Genomic DNA, 16,246 nt, shown 5'->3' with positions numbered 1-16,246 from the left:
AGGGGGAGGCATAAAAGAACCAATGACATAGATGTTACCTCCCACACATCCCCTCCCCTTAGTGTGACACATAATCCCATTATGCATACAGTGTAAAATATACTTTTACACAACTTTCATAACTTTAAAACCATACATCACATTCACATAAAAATACATATCCACAATCAATCCATTCAGGGGAACAACATATTAAAAAATGGCATGAATCCGACCAGGGTTACTAAAAAAGTTACTAAAAGTATCTTTTGTTCCTTTCTGGCTGGCAGAAAACCATCCCCACAATGCACCCTGGTTTCCTCCCTTCTGCCCTGGAGTTAATTGGAGAAGTAATCCAATTACCCAGGACTAAAGGCAGACTCCATTAACCACATGGTTGCAAAACAACATAAAACACTTTAAAATACATAAAGTCACATTTACACATAACACACAGACATTTCACCTATCCCCAGATAGCTGGGATCTGCACGCACAAAACTACCGAATAGCGCGCAGATCCTACTCACACAGTACAATTGCCATGGAGCTAAAGTCTTTCCCATAGTCTTTCATTATATGAATAGGCTCCATGGTATGGCTATCTGGGGTATCACATTCCCATAAAGTCTGGTCCATAGTCCAAAGGCAAGAGGCGGGCAATCAGCCCCCTCCAAGGACACGTGGCGAGGTCGGTTTCGCCACACCACTCACTAGGGGGGTGCCCGGGCGAACTTTCGCAGGGGCGGCAAAATGCTGCCCTGTGTCTTGTGTAAAGGGACCGGCCGCTAATAAGACTATCTACCCGAGTTTCCCATCCAGCAGCAGCAGGGTCCTCTGTTCTCGCGATCCGCGAGAGCGTTGCCGTGGGTTGCCATAGCAACGCTCTTGTGGATCGCAAGAACGTTGCCATAGCAACGCTCTCAGTAGATAGTCTTATTAACGAGCATGGAGAATACTGGGCCCCTCTAAACTGCCCAGTGATGCTGTGCCACCGGACCACCAGTCGAGGAGGACAGGAGGGACAGGTAAGTGGCAGCACTTATTCCACACAACATGCACACTGCATCTGCATACACACTACACACATTCTACACACACTGCATACACTGCATACACTCTACACACACTCTACATACACTGCATACACACTGCATACACTCTACACACACTGCATACACACTACACACACTGCATACACACTGCACACACTGCATACACTCTACACACACTATCCACACTCTACACACACTATACACACTCTACAGACACTGCATACACTGCAAACACTGCACACACACTGCATACACTGCACACACTGCATACACTGCACACACTGCATACACACTGCCTACACTATACACACACTGCATACACTCTACACACACTGCATACACTCTACACACACTATCCACACTCTACACACACTATACACACTCTACAGACACTGCATACACTGCAAACACTGCACACACACTGCATACACTGCACACACTGCATACACTGCACACACTGCATACACACTGCATACACTATACACACACTGCATACACTCTACACACACTGCATACACTCTACACACACTATCCACACTCTACACACACTATACACACTCTACAGACACTGCATACACTGCAAACACTGCACACACACTGCATACACTGCACACACTGCACACACTCTACATACACTGTACACGCTATACACACACTGTACACACTATGCACACACTGCATACACTATGCACACACTACACACACTGCATACACACTGCATACACACTGCACACACTATACACACTGCATACACTATACACACACTGCACACACTATACACACACTGCACACACTACATGGACTACACACACTGCATACACACTATACACACACACTATACACACACTATACACCCACACTATACACACACTGCATACACTATGCACACACTATACACACACTGCACACACTATACACACACTGCACACACTGAACACACTCTACACACACTGCATACACTATACACACTCTACACACACTGCATACACACTGCACACACTGCATACACTATACACACACTGCACTAACTATACACACACTGCACACACTATACACACACTGCATACACACTATACACACACTGCATACACACTATACACACTGCATACACACTATATACACACTATACACACTGCTTACACACAATGCATACACACTATACACACACTGCACACACTATACACACAATATACACACACACTTTACACACTGTACACACTATGCACACACTGCATACACTATGCACACACTATACACACACACTGCATACACACTGCACACAATATACACACACTACACACACTGCACACACTATACACACACTGCACACACTACATGCACTACACACACTGCGTACACACTGCATACACTATGCACACACTATATACACACACTATACACACACTGCATACACTATGCACACACTGCACACTCTATACACACACTGCATACACATACATTTAAAAAAAATGCAGTTGTTTTTTACATTTCAAAGTTGGGGAGGGGGGTGCCAAATAAAGGATCCGCCCCGGGTGCCAAATGCTCCAGGTACGCCCCTGTATAGAGGAGAGCCATGTTACTCTGTATATAGAGAGGAGCCATGTTTACACTGTATATAGAGGGAGCCATGTTACTCTGTATATAGAGAGGAGCCATGTTTACACTGTATATAGAGGGGAGCCATGTTACTCTGTATATAGAGGGAGCCATGTTATTCTGTATATAGAGGGAGCCATGTTTACACGGTATATGGAGGGAAGCCATGTTACTCTGTATATAGAGGGAGCCATGTTACTCTGTATGTAGAGGGGAGTCATGTTACTCTGTATATAGAGAGGAGCCATGTTTACACTGTATATAGAGGGAGCCATGTTACTCTGTATATAGAGAGGAGCCATGTTTACACTGTATATAGAGGGGAGCCATGTTACTCTGTATATAGAGGGAGCCATGTTATTCTATATATAGAGGGAGCCATGTTTACACTGTATATAGAGGGAAGCCATGTTACTCTGTATATAGAGGGAGCCATGTTACTCTGTATATAGAGGGAGCCATGTTACTATCTGAGGTGGTTAACTATGATTGGCCCTGGCATGTTTGTTAGTCTGGCCTGCATGGTTGTCTGGCATGCATAAAAGTAGCATGTTTCAACTATATTAGTAGTTAGACTAGTTTGCACTAAAACATGTGCAAATGGGGAGTTTACGGGTGTGCAAATGGACTGTTTGTGGTTGTTTGCGGTGCGTTAAACGGGGAGTTTGGTCTGTCACTGTGAAGCGGGTGTAACCCTTACACTACCTGATCGATACAACATCATACCTGATGTTCTAAAGCACGTTATTCCAAACAATTTAGGAATATTAGGTGATTTATGCCCTTTATTGATTAAAACCAGACTCTGCATCAACTATGTAATTTTCCATGGGAGTTTTGCCTTGGATCCCCCTCCGGTATGCCACAGTCCAGGTGTTAGTCCCCTTGAAACAACTTTTCCATCACTATTGTGGCCAGAAAGAGTCCCTGTGGGATTTAAAAATTGCCTGCCCATTGAAGTCTATGGCGGTTCGCCCGGTTCGCCCGTTCGCGAACATTTGCGGAAGTTCGTGTTCGCCGTTCGCCAAACAAAAATGTTATGTTCGTGACATCACTACCTGACACACACGCTTGAAGACAACTAACTGCTATTCAATGTATAACAGTGAAAAAAAAGGTTTTGTTTTTAAATGTACGCTATTGTGACACCAGATATGAGTGGCACTGTGCAATGGCAGAGGTTGGCAGAGCACACGCTGTAGGCCTGACACACAGACGCTTGCAGACAACTAACTGCTATTCAATCTATTACAGTGAAAAAAATGTTTTTGTTTTTAAATGCAAGCTATTGTGATACCAGATATGAGTGGTGGCATTGGGCAAGTGGGCACAGTATCCACTGTGAGCCTGACACAGAAGCTGGCAGGCAGGCAACTGCAATTAGATTACACAGGAAAAAAAAGCAGACTGATGTTCTAGCCCTAAAAAGGGCTTTTTGTCGTGCTGTCCTTACAGCAGAGATCAGATGAGTCCTTCAGGACTGTAGTGGACACTAAATACACTAGCCTAGCTATCCATTTCCCTATCAAATGAGCAGCAGCTACACTTTCCCTCCTCTATCTAAGAATGCAGCTTCAGAATGAATCTAAAATGGATGCTGTACAGGAGGTGGGAGGGTCTGGAAGGGAGGGTCTGCTGCTGATTGGCTGGAATGTGTCTGCTGACTGTGAGGCACAGGGTCAAAGTTTACTCAATGATGACGAATAGGGGGCGGATCGAACCGCGCATGTGTTCACCTTTTTCTTTGTATTCTCTGGACATGACTGGGGGGCAAACTTGGTCCTCTACAAAAGGTACATTGATGACATCTTTTTTATCTGGAAAGGAGGCCGTGCCATTTTGGATTCTTTTATAAGTTTTTTTTTAAATTCTAACACATGGGGAATTGTTTTAACCCAAGAAGTCAGTCATGTAAAGGTTAATTTTCTAGATCTGCAGATTTATGTAGATAAGGGGTGTTTAAAAACTAGTACATATTTTAAAACTGTAGATATTAATAGTTATATTAACATGGAAAGTTGCCATTTTTCCCCATGGCTAACAAATATACCTAAAGGACAATTCACTAGAGTAAGACGGAATTGTACAGATGATGACATTTTTATAGAACAATCGGGAATTTTAAAAAAACAGTACCTAGATAAAGGATACAAAAAATCAGAGGTAGAAAAACAGTATAAAGAAATCCTGGATAAACCCAGGAAGGATCTTTTGATGTATAAAACTAAAATTAATAAATCCCCAGATAAACAGATTCATTTTATATGTAATTATAATTCGCAAAGTGGCCTTTTTAAAAAGATTTTAAATAAACACTGGCATATCCTAGAACAGAACGAAGATTTAGAGCAATTTATTGGAAAACAAAAACAAAATTACATATAGGGGAGCCAGGAATTTTAAACATATTTTAACTAAAAGTTGTATAACCAAAGAAATGACAGATGGAGACCTTTCAGGTTCTAAATTAAAGGGCTTTTTTAACTGCGGAAGTTGCCAGGCGTGTAAAGAAACCATAGTTAAGAATAAAAAGACAGATAGTTTCATATCTTATACCACTAAAAAAACTTGTAAAATTGATTCTTTCATTTCATGTAATATGAACAATGTCATTTATCTCCATTCATGCAGTTGTGGACTACAGTATGTTGGTAGAACCACCAGACCACTGAAAACAAGAATAGGAGAACATATTAGAAACATTAAAAATAAAATATTGAACCACTCCGTTTCTGCACATTTTGCACAAAAACACAATGGAGATCCCAAACACTTACATTTTATTGGTATTCAAAGGGTTAAAAAACCATGGAGTGGGGGTGATTTTATTAAGATTTTTAATAAAACAGAGATGAGGTGGATCTTTGAGCTGGACACCTTATCCCCTCTTGGAATGAATATTGATTTTGAGATTTTTAATTATATTTAATTGTTTTTCTTTCTTCTAATAATGGTGGAGGGTATACACACACTTTTACAACATGTGTGTATGTATATATATATATATATATATATATATATACAGGGCCGGCCTTAGGGGTGTGCGAGCTGTGCAGCCGCACAGGGCGCCATGGAGCAGGGGGCGCCCTGCGGCCGCATAGCTCACACGGCAGGGACGTATTAGCCGCGAGGCTAACAAGGCATTTGCCTTGGGCGGCATTTTCCAGGGGGCGGCAAAAAAAGCCGCCCCCAAATGCCCACGGCAAATGTCTTGTTAGCCTTGCGGCTAACAGACATGCTGGGCGGTCGGGCTGCGCTGGTGGGCGGCTGGCGAGGGAGCACTTCCTCTGAGCTGTCTGCTCAGCTCCCTCGCGCGCCGCAGAGTGAGGCTGGGAGCCGGAATATGATGTCATATTCCGGCTCCCAGCCTCACTCTGAGGCGCGCGAGGGAGCTGAGCAGACAGCTCAGAGGAAGTGCTCCCTCGCCAGCTGCCCACCAGCCAGCCAGCCAGTGCCGCTCGCCCAGCAGCCACTGGACCACCAGGGAGGAAGAGACCCCCCCCAGCATTCCCAAAGGTAAGGAGGCTGGGGGGGGGGGGGGTTTAAATACATTTTAAATAATGTGTTAATGTGGGTGAGTGTGTGTGTGTCTGTTAGTGTGTGTGTCTGTTAGTGTGTGTGTCTGTTAGTGTGCCTGTGACTGTTAGTGTGTGTGTATGTTAGTGTGTGTCTGTGACTGTTAGTGTGTGTGTGTCTTAGTGTGTGTGTCTGTTAGTGTGTGTCTGTGTCTGTTAGTGGGTGTCTGTGTCTGTTAGTGTGTGTCTGTTAGCGTGTGTCTGTTAGCATGTGTCTGTTAGTGTGTGTCTGTGACTGTTAGTGTGTGTCTGTTAGTGTGTGTCTGTGACTGTTAGTGTGTGTCTGTTAGTGTGTTTCTGTTAGTGTGTTTCTGTTAGTGAGTGTGTGTGTTTGTGTCTGACTGTATGTGTGTGGCTGTCTGCCTGTGTGTGTGACTGTCTGTGTGTGCGTGTGTGACTGTCTGCATGTGCGTGCGTGTGTGTGACTGCGTGTGTGGCTGTCTGCCTGTGTGTATGTGGCTGTCTGCCAGTGTGTGTTTGACTGTTTGTCTGTGTGTGTGACTGTCTGTGTGTGTGACTGTGTGTGTGGCTGTTTGCCTCTGTGTGTTTGGCTGTTTGCCTCTGTGTGTTTGTGTGTGGCAGCCTGTGTGTGTGGCTGTCTGCCTGTGTGTGTGTGGCTGTCTGCCTGTGTTTGTGTGTGTGACTGCCTATGTGTTACTGTCTGGGCAGACTAGATGGGCCGAATGGTTCTTATCTGCCGTCACATTCTATGTCTGTGTTTGTGTGTGTGTGTGTGTTTGTGTTTGTGTGTGGCTGTCTGTGTATGACTGCCTGAGTGTGTTTGTGTGTGTGTTTATGGCTGTCTGCCTGTGTGTGTGTGACAGGGTGTGTGGGAAGGGGGAAGGAGTGGGGAGGGGGGGACGGGAAGGGGGGGGCGCTGTGAAGATTTTTCGCACAGGGCGCCCAAATGCCTAAGGCCGGCCCTGTATATATATATATATATATATATATATATATATACACATTTTTAATAGATGTTAATACTTTTGTTCACATTCTATTTATAACCTGATATTTTATATGTATTTCTTTTTATGTTTCACTTGCCCATCTATATATCATATATATACCACTTCGAAAATGGCCGCCGGAATACTTCCGGTATTATGACTATAGAACACTGATTAAATGAACAATGTGAAGAAGAGATCACCTCAACCAAGTAAGACACTTCCTGTTGCATTAAAAAGACGGAAGAGAACAGCCAAAACCGGAAGTTCCGGTCACCGGAAGTGACGCAACGCAATGAATGTGGGCGGGGTTTAATGAATTTTTGCCGCGAATGTGGGGTTTAAAAGAAGGGTCAAGTGGAATATGTTTTGTATGCACCTGATGAAGGCGTCTAGCCGAAACACGTTGTGCTGACTGTGCTGATTTTATACTTGAATGTAAGACTATATTATTTATTTTACAATAAATGTTTGAATCTTTTTCCTTACATCCATTTTTTGCTATTTAATACCCAAATATATCGGGGAGGAACACATCAATTGAAGGATTTGATCCATATATCCTACTCATGCCTATATACTTGAGCCAGTTTGAATGCAGGCTCATTAAAATGTGAGTAGGAAATTTTACCATTTGTATATACATATTTGACATTGGGATATTTACCAGTACGATATTGCCCTATATAAGTTTTATTCTTTTCAGAAACATCTGGATAAAGATCTCCTTTATAACATACTTTATGGTATATGCATTTATTTATTTTCTATTTGTGTATAAATATTTTAATACACATTTTTGGTTCTCCAGTGCGCTATCCACTTTATATTCTATTTTCTGCTTTAGGCTCTTCTGTGAAATTGTGTGGTTGATTGCACTGTGTTTTTAGCAGCACATTGTAGCGCCATATTACCACCACTCTTTCCCTTTTTCTAAATCCTATCGGTCGATTAATGTGTTTCATTCCGATATTTCTGCGGCCCATGCTCCTATTAAGTCTTCATTTGGTAAACATCCTTCTATCTGTAGATTTTTGCGTGGCATTCGCCTCACAAGGCCTCCAGTTCCTAAATATAGTCAGTTTTCGGATGCAGCTCTCATTTTATCATTCTTAGAGACTTCGCCATCTATGAGGCACTCTCTCTTCACCAACTGTCAGCCAAATTAGCACTTCTTCTTTGTTTGGTCTCCTTCCAGAGTCTTCGACATCAGAGTGTTTGACTTTCATGCACTTGACTTTACTCCTGAAGGGGTGAACTGTTACATTACCCGACGCACAAAGACCAATTCATCTACCGTAAGCTACCCAAATTATTTGGATAAACCCACTCTCTTTGTAGCTTGTTGCATAAGACATAACATCCCCTGCACTACCCCTTTTAGGGTACCCACGGGTTCTCTACTGGTGTCTTATGTGCGACCACACAAGCTGTGATGTGCCCTACGATTGCTCATTGGATCATGTGGCTACTAGCTTTAGCTGACATTGATGCATATTTTGGGGCTCACTCTGTTAGAGACACTGCCGCCTCCTCTGCATTTATTGCTGGAGGTTCTCTGGCAGAAACTGTATCCTCCACTGATTGGTCCAGGCAGTCTATCTTCTGTACTTTTTTATTTTAGATAGTCACCACATGTTTCTCTTTCCATGTTCTCTACGCGTTAAAACATCAAATTTGAAACCTCTTGTCTTTCCATAAAATTCTGGATTCTTCTAACCTTAGTGACCAAATAATCGAAATGTATTAAAGATAGGAGGTAAATATTTTCTCAACTGTAGAATAGTCTCCCCCCTTTCAATGTAGTTATCTCGTAGTACCTCTTTTGTACATTTGTTGCAAGTTCTTTTTTGTTCTATTCTTTTCTTATGTTATTATCTTGCAGTGACTTTATAGTTTATGCACTCAAGTTTGAATAAATTGCCTTGATGTTATGTATGAGTATTTGATTTCTCTTCTCCAAGAGACCATACTTTCATGATTTTCTTTCTCTTTTTTCCCTATTGTGAAGACCTCTTGTTATCTCTACAAAGACTTACCATAGTCTATTGAACACTGGTTTACCTGGTTGACTCCTCACTGATCTACTGTTCATCGTTTACAAGATTGATTCTACGGCTATTCGGCTACACCAAGAAAGAGGAGTTGGGAGGAGCTTGATGACAATATATATTACTGTTATGTATTCTGATTGGTTAAACTTTTTACACTGATTGTTAACTGTGTCTTTGCTGCTGGGAGTTTCAGTAAAGAAAGATAAGCAGATATGAAGCCTCCTGTCTGTAATAAAATTCCATTGGAATAATATATCAAATTTAGGTGTATGCTTAAAAGGCAATGACTGGGTGATCCCTGGCAAGATTGTTGTATTTTATGTATATTTTAAATATATTGTATATGATGATGATGATGTAGGATTCTTTTTTAATGAAATCATTGATCATTTAGTATATTATATATGGACTGATGAATATGTGGGCTGTTGGTTAAAGAGGAAGAGAGAAAACACAGTAACACAACTAGTAGCAGCTTTTTCATTTTACTTTACGCTATAATGTTTACTTCATGTGCATAAGGTTGATATCTCCCTCATTTAAGTAATAACCATCTAAAGTATTGTGGAAAAATCTTAAACAGAGTGTTCAGTGATAAGGCATGATTCACCAAAATCAGATGAGTTGATCCAAATGATTTTGCTCCCATTTGCATAAGCAAAATGTTGGTCCATGATGTAGATCAGTTAATTTTACCTTTGCAACTCGCTCTAGCTTGGCTTTGATATCTACAAGCTCCAGGTGAGCTTCCCGAAGATTGTTCTTGAGCTTCTCATTTTCATTGAAGGCACTTTCATACAGCTGTAAGGAGAACATCATATATACTCAGACAATTTGTGACATGGCTACAACCACTAAATCTTAAACATGACATTGACGTGGCAGGTAAGCTAAACTTTAGTGGCTCCTGGAATTATACAAAAAAAATTTGCATAGGTAACCTTTTTTCTTAGTTTTTGTATGTATTTGGGCTGATGGTGAAATTAAAATTATTCAACCCTCATTGCAAGTTAGGTTTATTGTCAACATTTACAGACTTTCAGCTGTTTGCAATGAACAAATCAAACAGCTTTAAGTGATTTCTCCAAATTCAACTAAAAATGCAACTTATAATGACTCCTCCAGTTTCAAGATTAATCAATCCTCTGAATAGAATCCCTCACAACAGCATATATATGAAAAGCAAGTGTGCTTGACCTGGAACACTTAAAATACCTTAACTGGCTAGGGGTTTGTTGAGTGGCAGTTTGACTGCATGTTATAAATATGGCTAAGTAAAAAGAATGGTCCACAAAGTTAAGAGAATAGATCACCACCCTTCACAAACAAGAAACAGGATATAAAAGGATAGCAAAGACACTGAATGTTCCTAGAGATGGCATTGGATGCATAGTTTGCAAGTTCAAAGTTTAAAGAACATTGGTTACACTTCCTGGACTGTGCAGAAAAATGAAGCTATCAATGGCTCTAACCAGATTTCCGAGAAGACAGGTTGTGAAAAACTCTCAAGTGACTTCAAAAGACCTGCAGTAAGATTTTGTGGCAACAGACACTGAGGTTTCAGTGAGCACAGTAAGGTATATATGTACATCACTACTGACCCAAAAGCACAAGAAAGGTTGGCTCCAATATGCTCAAAATCATATAAATAAGCCATAGAAGTTTGGGGATTCTGTTCTGTGGAGTGATGAAACAAAACTGGAACTTTTCTGCCCAATGGATCAGCGATATGTCTGGAGGAAGAAGAATACGCTGAAAAAAACACTTACCTACAGTTAAGCATGGTGGTGGCTCTGTAATGCTATTGGGCTTTTTTGTATCCAATGTCACAGACAAAACTTGAAGCACATGGAAGACAAGATGGATTCATTGAAGTATCAGGAAATCCTAGGAGAAAATGTCATGCCATCTGTGAGGAAGCTGAAGCTTGGACATTATTGGGCCTTCCAATAAGACAATGATCACAAGCATTCCTCAAAATTCACTAAGGCTTGGTTGCAGAAGAAGTCCTGGAGTTCTACAGTGGCCATCACAGTCACCTGACATGAACCCCATAGAAAATCTATGTTGGGATTTGAAGAAGGGGGTTGCAGAATACAAACCCAAGAATATTACTGAACCGGAGGCCATTGCTCATGAGATTCCTCAGGAATGCTGTCAGAAGCAGATGTCTAACTAGGCATCTTGTTTGCAGCAGGTCATAACTGCAAAAGGTTGCTCTACTAAGTACTAAAGATGCTCGCCTTGAAGGGATTTAATCATTTTGTGACTGGTGAAGTCATTGTTTTGTTGCATTTTCAGTTGAAATTTGGGAAACCACATAAATCATTCATTGTGTTGAGCTATTTTAATTGGTTTTGTTTGAAACAGCTGAAAGTCTGTACATTTTGACAATAAACCTAATTTTCAATCGGGGTTAAAATGTTTTAATATTTTAATATTTAATAATAAGACCATTGCCCAGTAGTAGGAGTCTGAGTGCAGGGCTAAATTATGTGTGTTTTTATTTGCTTTTGTATTACACATCAATATTACAGTGCTGCCGCCCACCCCATGCATGCTCTATTAAAGGTTAATATGTGTGTAGGGATTCAGAAAAATACCCCTTTCTTCCAGATTAGACATTTTACCTTTTACCCGAAAACAGTGAGGTAATTTGTTAGTGTAGGATTCACTTAACAGGTTTTCACTGACGTGGCAAATGAACTTATACTTGAATGGTCATTGGAGTGACACAAAAAAAAAACCTCCAGTTATTTAAATGTGCACAAGGCTTAGCATACTGCGCAGGTATCTTTTTTTTATTCGTTTTTATGAAATCAAGACTCATACTTTCAATTATGGCTTTTGTTGACAACTCAATTTTTAAATAGTCATTAGATGTTATTATGTAACATGTGTATATAGCCCAACAGGTACACTGCAACCAGTGGTGTATCCTGGTTTTGTCCCTAGGCAGGACAAAACTCAGGCGCCCCCGCCTCCCCCCGCGCCACCCCCACCCAACCTTTCCCCCCGCCCCGCATTCTAAATACACACACACACACTCGCTAACAGAAACACACACACACTAACAGACACACTCACACTCACTAACAGACAAACACACTCACTAGCAGACACACACACTCACTGACATACACACACACTCACAGGCAAACACACACTAACAGACACACACACACTAACAGACACAGACACACACACACACACACACTAACAGACACACACACACACACACACACTAACAGACACACACACACACACACACACACTAACAGACACACTGACACACACACACTAACAGACACACTGACACACACACACTAACAGACACAAACACTAACAGACACGCACACTGACACACACTAACAGACACAGACACACACTCACCCACCCACATTAACACATTTTTTAAAAATTTATTTGTAACAATTTTTTTTTTTATTTTTTTAACACATTTTTTTTACATTTATTTTTAACACATTTTTTTTAAAATTTATTTGTAACACATTTTTTTTTTATTTAACACCCCCCCCCCCAGCCTCCTTACCTTTGGGAATGCTGGGGAGGGGGGGGGGGTGTCTCTTCCTCCCTGGTGGTCCAGTGGCTGCTGGGCAATCGGGCGGCACTGCCTGGTGGGCGGCCAGCCGGCGATGGAGCACTTCCCCTGAGCTGTCTGCTCAGCTCCCTCGCGCGCCTCAGAGTGAGGCTGGTAACGTTATATTCCGGCTCCGCCTCCCAGCCTCACTCTGCGGCTGGCGAGGGAGCTGAGCAGACAGCTCAGGGGAAGTGCTCCCTCGCCGGCCGCCCGCCCACCAGGCAGTGCCGCCCGATCGCCCAGCAGCCCGCCGGCATGTCTGTTAGCCGCAAGGCTAACAAGACATTTGCCTTGGGCATTTTTTTGCCGCCCCCTGGAAAATGCCGCCCAAGGGAAATGCCTTGTTTGCCTCGCGGCTAATACGCCCCTGACTGCAACCTACAAGTGAAAGCAAAAAAAGTATTTTAAAGGTTGGAGTCGATGAACTGGAGTCTTTTTTTCAACCTATATTACTATGTAACTATGTAAAAGGGAAGCTTATTCTAGTTGTATTTTCTATATCAACAACTCACTAATGATATCGATACAAGGCAACATGTGCCTTTTTAGAGATAGCAGACCTTTTTGAAATCCTTTTCTTTTTCATCCTCAGTTTTGCTTCCAAGTGATGCTAAGCGGTTCTCCCTGCGGTAATAGGCACTTGCACGAGCGGCAGCTCGGTCACTGGAAGGTTCTGTAGAGCTGAGGTTAGAGCCACCAGAGTCCAACCTGCCACCAAAGTATACAAATAATACTACACAACATATTACAGTCATATATTTATATTATATATATATATATATATATATATTAGAAATCTTGCAATTAGAAATATATCTTGCAATTAGAAATCCTGCCACTATGAGTCTAACAAGGTTAGACTTAAAATTGAATTTTCAGAGTAGCTGGAAAAAAAAAGACCCACAACCAACCTGATACCTGAATGGGTGGATGTCCACACTGGATTCACATGCAGTCTGCTGGAGGAACCATCCATATATCTGTTACTACACAACACTACCTCTGACTGATATCTGAATATTGGAAGCATTGTAGGAAACCAATCAGAATGTTTTTTTATCACATGTTAACTATAATCACTATTAAGATTGTATGCATATATATTTTACCTGTTTGAGAGTTAAGTCACACTTCTGATGAAACCTCATGGTGAAATGCGTTGGATTTTATATATTTTTTTATATATAGCTTTTATGTTTAAATAACGTTTACCCTTTTAAATTTAAATATTTTGAATGTATTCATTATTTATTTTATATTCTTTTGGCTTCCTGAATTCGACTACATTTCCAGTCCTGCATATCCTAGGTTGGGATTGTACCACCTAAGCTCCACTACACTAGAGCAGATTCCTGCTCTAAAAACCGCACGTTCTAAGAAAAGTACCATCATCAGTGTGGCATATTGTGACGAAGTGCCCTTTGCCACTTGTTCTTGGAGAGGCCTGCCAGCCTCTTGCTTTGTGACTATGGCCCCTGGGAGTTATTGCCAGTTAAAAGCACTATTTGGGCTTATTGGCTTTTACAAGACTGTTTTGGGCGCTTTAAATCCTTTTGCTCAAGAGCTGCACTTTTCGAACTGGCACTTCAGATACAGCCATTTTAATTTTAATTTAGCCGAACGCAGTCAGCAGTGTTTTGCCATCGAATTCATGGAATTAAAATTGGATACTCGACGGCACGAACAACGCTGAAGTTTTACCTTCTTTGGAACACTCACTTCGAATGGAGTCGAACGGTGGTGAGACTTCCAGCTAACTCCCGAACGCCTGAACGGATTTACATGATATTTGGATATGTTTGTTCCCTAAGTATGCTGGTTCAGAAAATGTACATTTTAAAATGTGAATGTGATGTATAATTTTAAAGTTATAGAAATTGGGTAAAAAGTGTATTTTTCGCTTGGAGATAATTGAGCTGATACAGTAATTAGCCCAATTATCTCCCAAGCAGAGGGGAGGAATTTGCTCTAATGCATGGGAGTGTTTAACTGTGTGTCTGTATATGATTGGTTGTTATGTTTGTGTTTTCACGTGGGTGGTAACCGTGTGGGGAAATGTGTATAAAAGAAGCAATAAAGCCTCAGTGCATTCTGTTCCTGCTTAACCCTCAATACGTAGCCTTGTCTCGTTATTGTAGGGAACTGCTATAATCACACTGGGGATTGCTATACTTTGTATACTTCCCTGAGCTCTAATCACTTAGCTCTTTTTAGAGCTGTTCCGGATACGCTCTCCTGGAGGAGAGGTCTTTCCCACACGGTCCTGGATGTCAGAGGTTGATCCAGGGTGGAAGGAAGACGGCGAGACTCCAGTTAAGCTACGGCGGTTGTGGAGGCTGCGGTACTTGTGGTATCCGGTGTGGTGCTTGTGGTCCTCGGCGCAAGCTAGCAAAGGTCCATCAACGGAAGGTACTCGGTTGGAGTACAGGTGATCCGTTACACATATATATCCTTAAACGGGGATTATACCGTCCACGCCCTTAACAGCAGAGCTCTATGTAGCTCTTGAAAGTGTGAGTGTGCTTTCATTTCAATATATCACCCTATATGTTTTAAACCCTTATATATAATAATTCTACGTAAATATGTATGTAATAATTTTACATAATTAGCTCATTTTATTAATTACAATTTGTGGGACCTGCCTGACAACCCAGGCCAAAAGTCCAGGGAATTTAATTTGCTAGTACTATATTTAACCATGTAACTTTCCAAGACACCATAAAACCTGTACATGGGGGGAGGGGTACTGTTTTACTCGGAAGACTTCGCTGAACACAAATATTAGTGTTTCAAAACAGTAAAATGCATTACAACGATGATTTTGTCAATGAAAGTGACATTTTTTGCATTTTTCACACACAAATGGCACTTATACAGACAATATAATTGTTGTGATACGTTTTACTCAGGGCCGGCCTTAGGGGTGTGCGAGCTGTGCGGCCGCACAGGGCGCCATGGCAACAGGGGCGCCGGGCGGCCAACACAGCTTGCAGGCCGGCCGAGTTATGTATTTCAAGTGCAGAGCAAGTCAAATGCATAATGCTGCTTTGCACTTGACTTGCAAATTATGAGCAGAGAGCTGCCGCCGGGAATCCACTTCTGTATGGAGTGTGGAGGAGGAGCGTGGGGGTGTTACGCCGCGTACTTGCGTAACGTCGACGTGCTCTGTCATCAGAGGGAGCCGCGGAAGGATCCAATTCAGTGAGTGAAGGCGGCACCCGGTGCTCTTCAATCGGCGGAGACAGCTCAGTCCAGGGAGCAGCAGCCTTTACTGTGAGTGACTGTTCTTTTTTTTTTTTCCTTTTTTATTAAATAGGTTTTGTTGAAGGGGTGCAGGAATTTAATTAAGGGGGGCAGGGGATTAATGAAGGGGAGGCATGGATTGCATTAACTGGCAGGGGATTTTTTAAGGGGGCTGATAAAGGGCGGCAGG

General features: G+C 41.9%; 1 protein-coding gene across 3 annotated transcripts in view; it reads right to left on the bottom strand.

The window, feature by feature from the left end:
• PPP1R12B (protein phosphatase 1 regulatory subunit 12B) overlaps positions 1-16,246 on the bottom strand; it is a 195,165-nt gene that overhangs the window by 53,481 nt on the left and 125,438 nt on the right. For all 3 annotated transcript variants that reach the window (XM_063444424.1, XM_063444426.1, XM_063444425.1), the window contains 2 exons: positions 13,371-13,518; positions 9,906-10,010 (listed from right to left, as the gene is read on the bottom strand). In XM_063444424.1, the coding sequence (XP_063300494.1) occupies positions 9,906-10,010; positions 13,371-13,518 (253 nt within the window). The remainder of the gene's footprint in view (positions 1-9,905; positions 10,011-13,370; positions 13,519-16,246) is intronic.

The sequence above is a fragment of the Pelobates fuscus genome, chromosome 1 (assembly GCF_036172605.1).
Source record: "Pelobates fuscus isolate aPelFus1 chromosome 1, aPelFus1.pri, whole genome shotgun sequence".
NCBI classification, from domain to species: Eukaryota; Metazoa; Chordata; class Amphibia; order Anura; family Pelobatidae; genus Pelobates; species Pelobates fuscus.
Note: the sequence above shows the minus strand (reverse complement) of the source record. Positions and strands in the feature narration are given on the sequence as shown.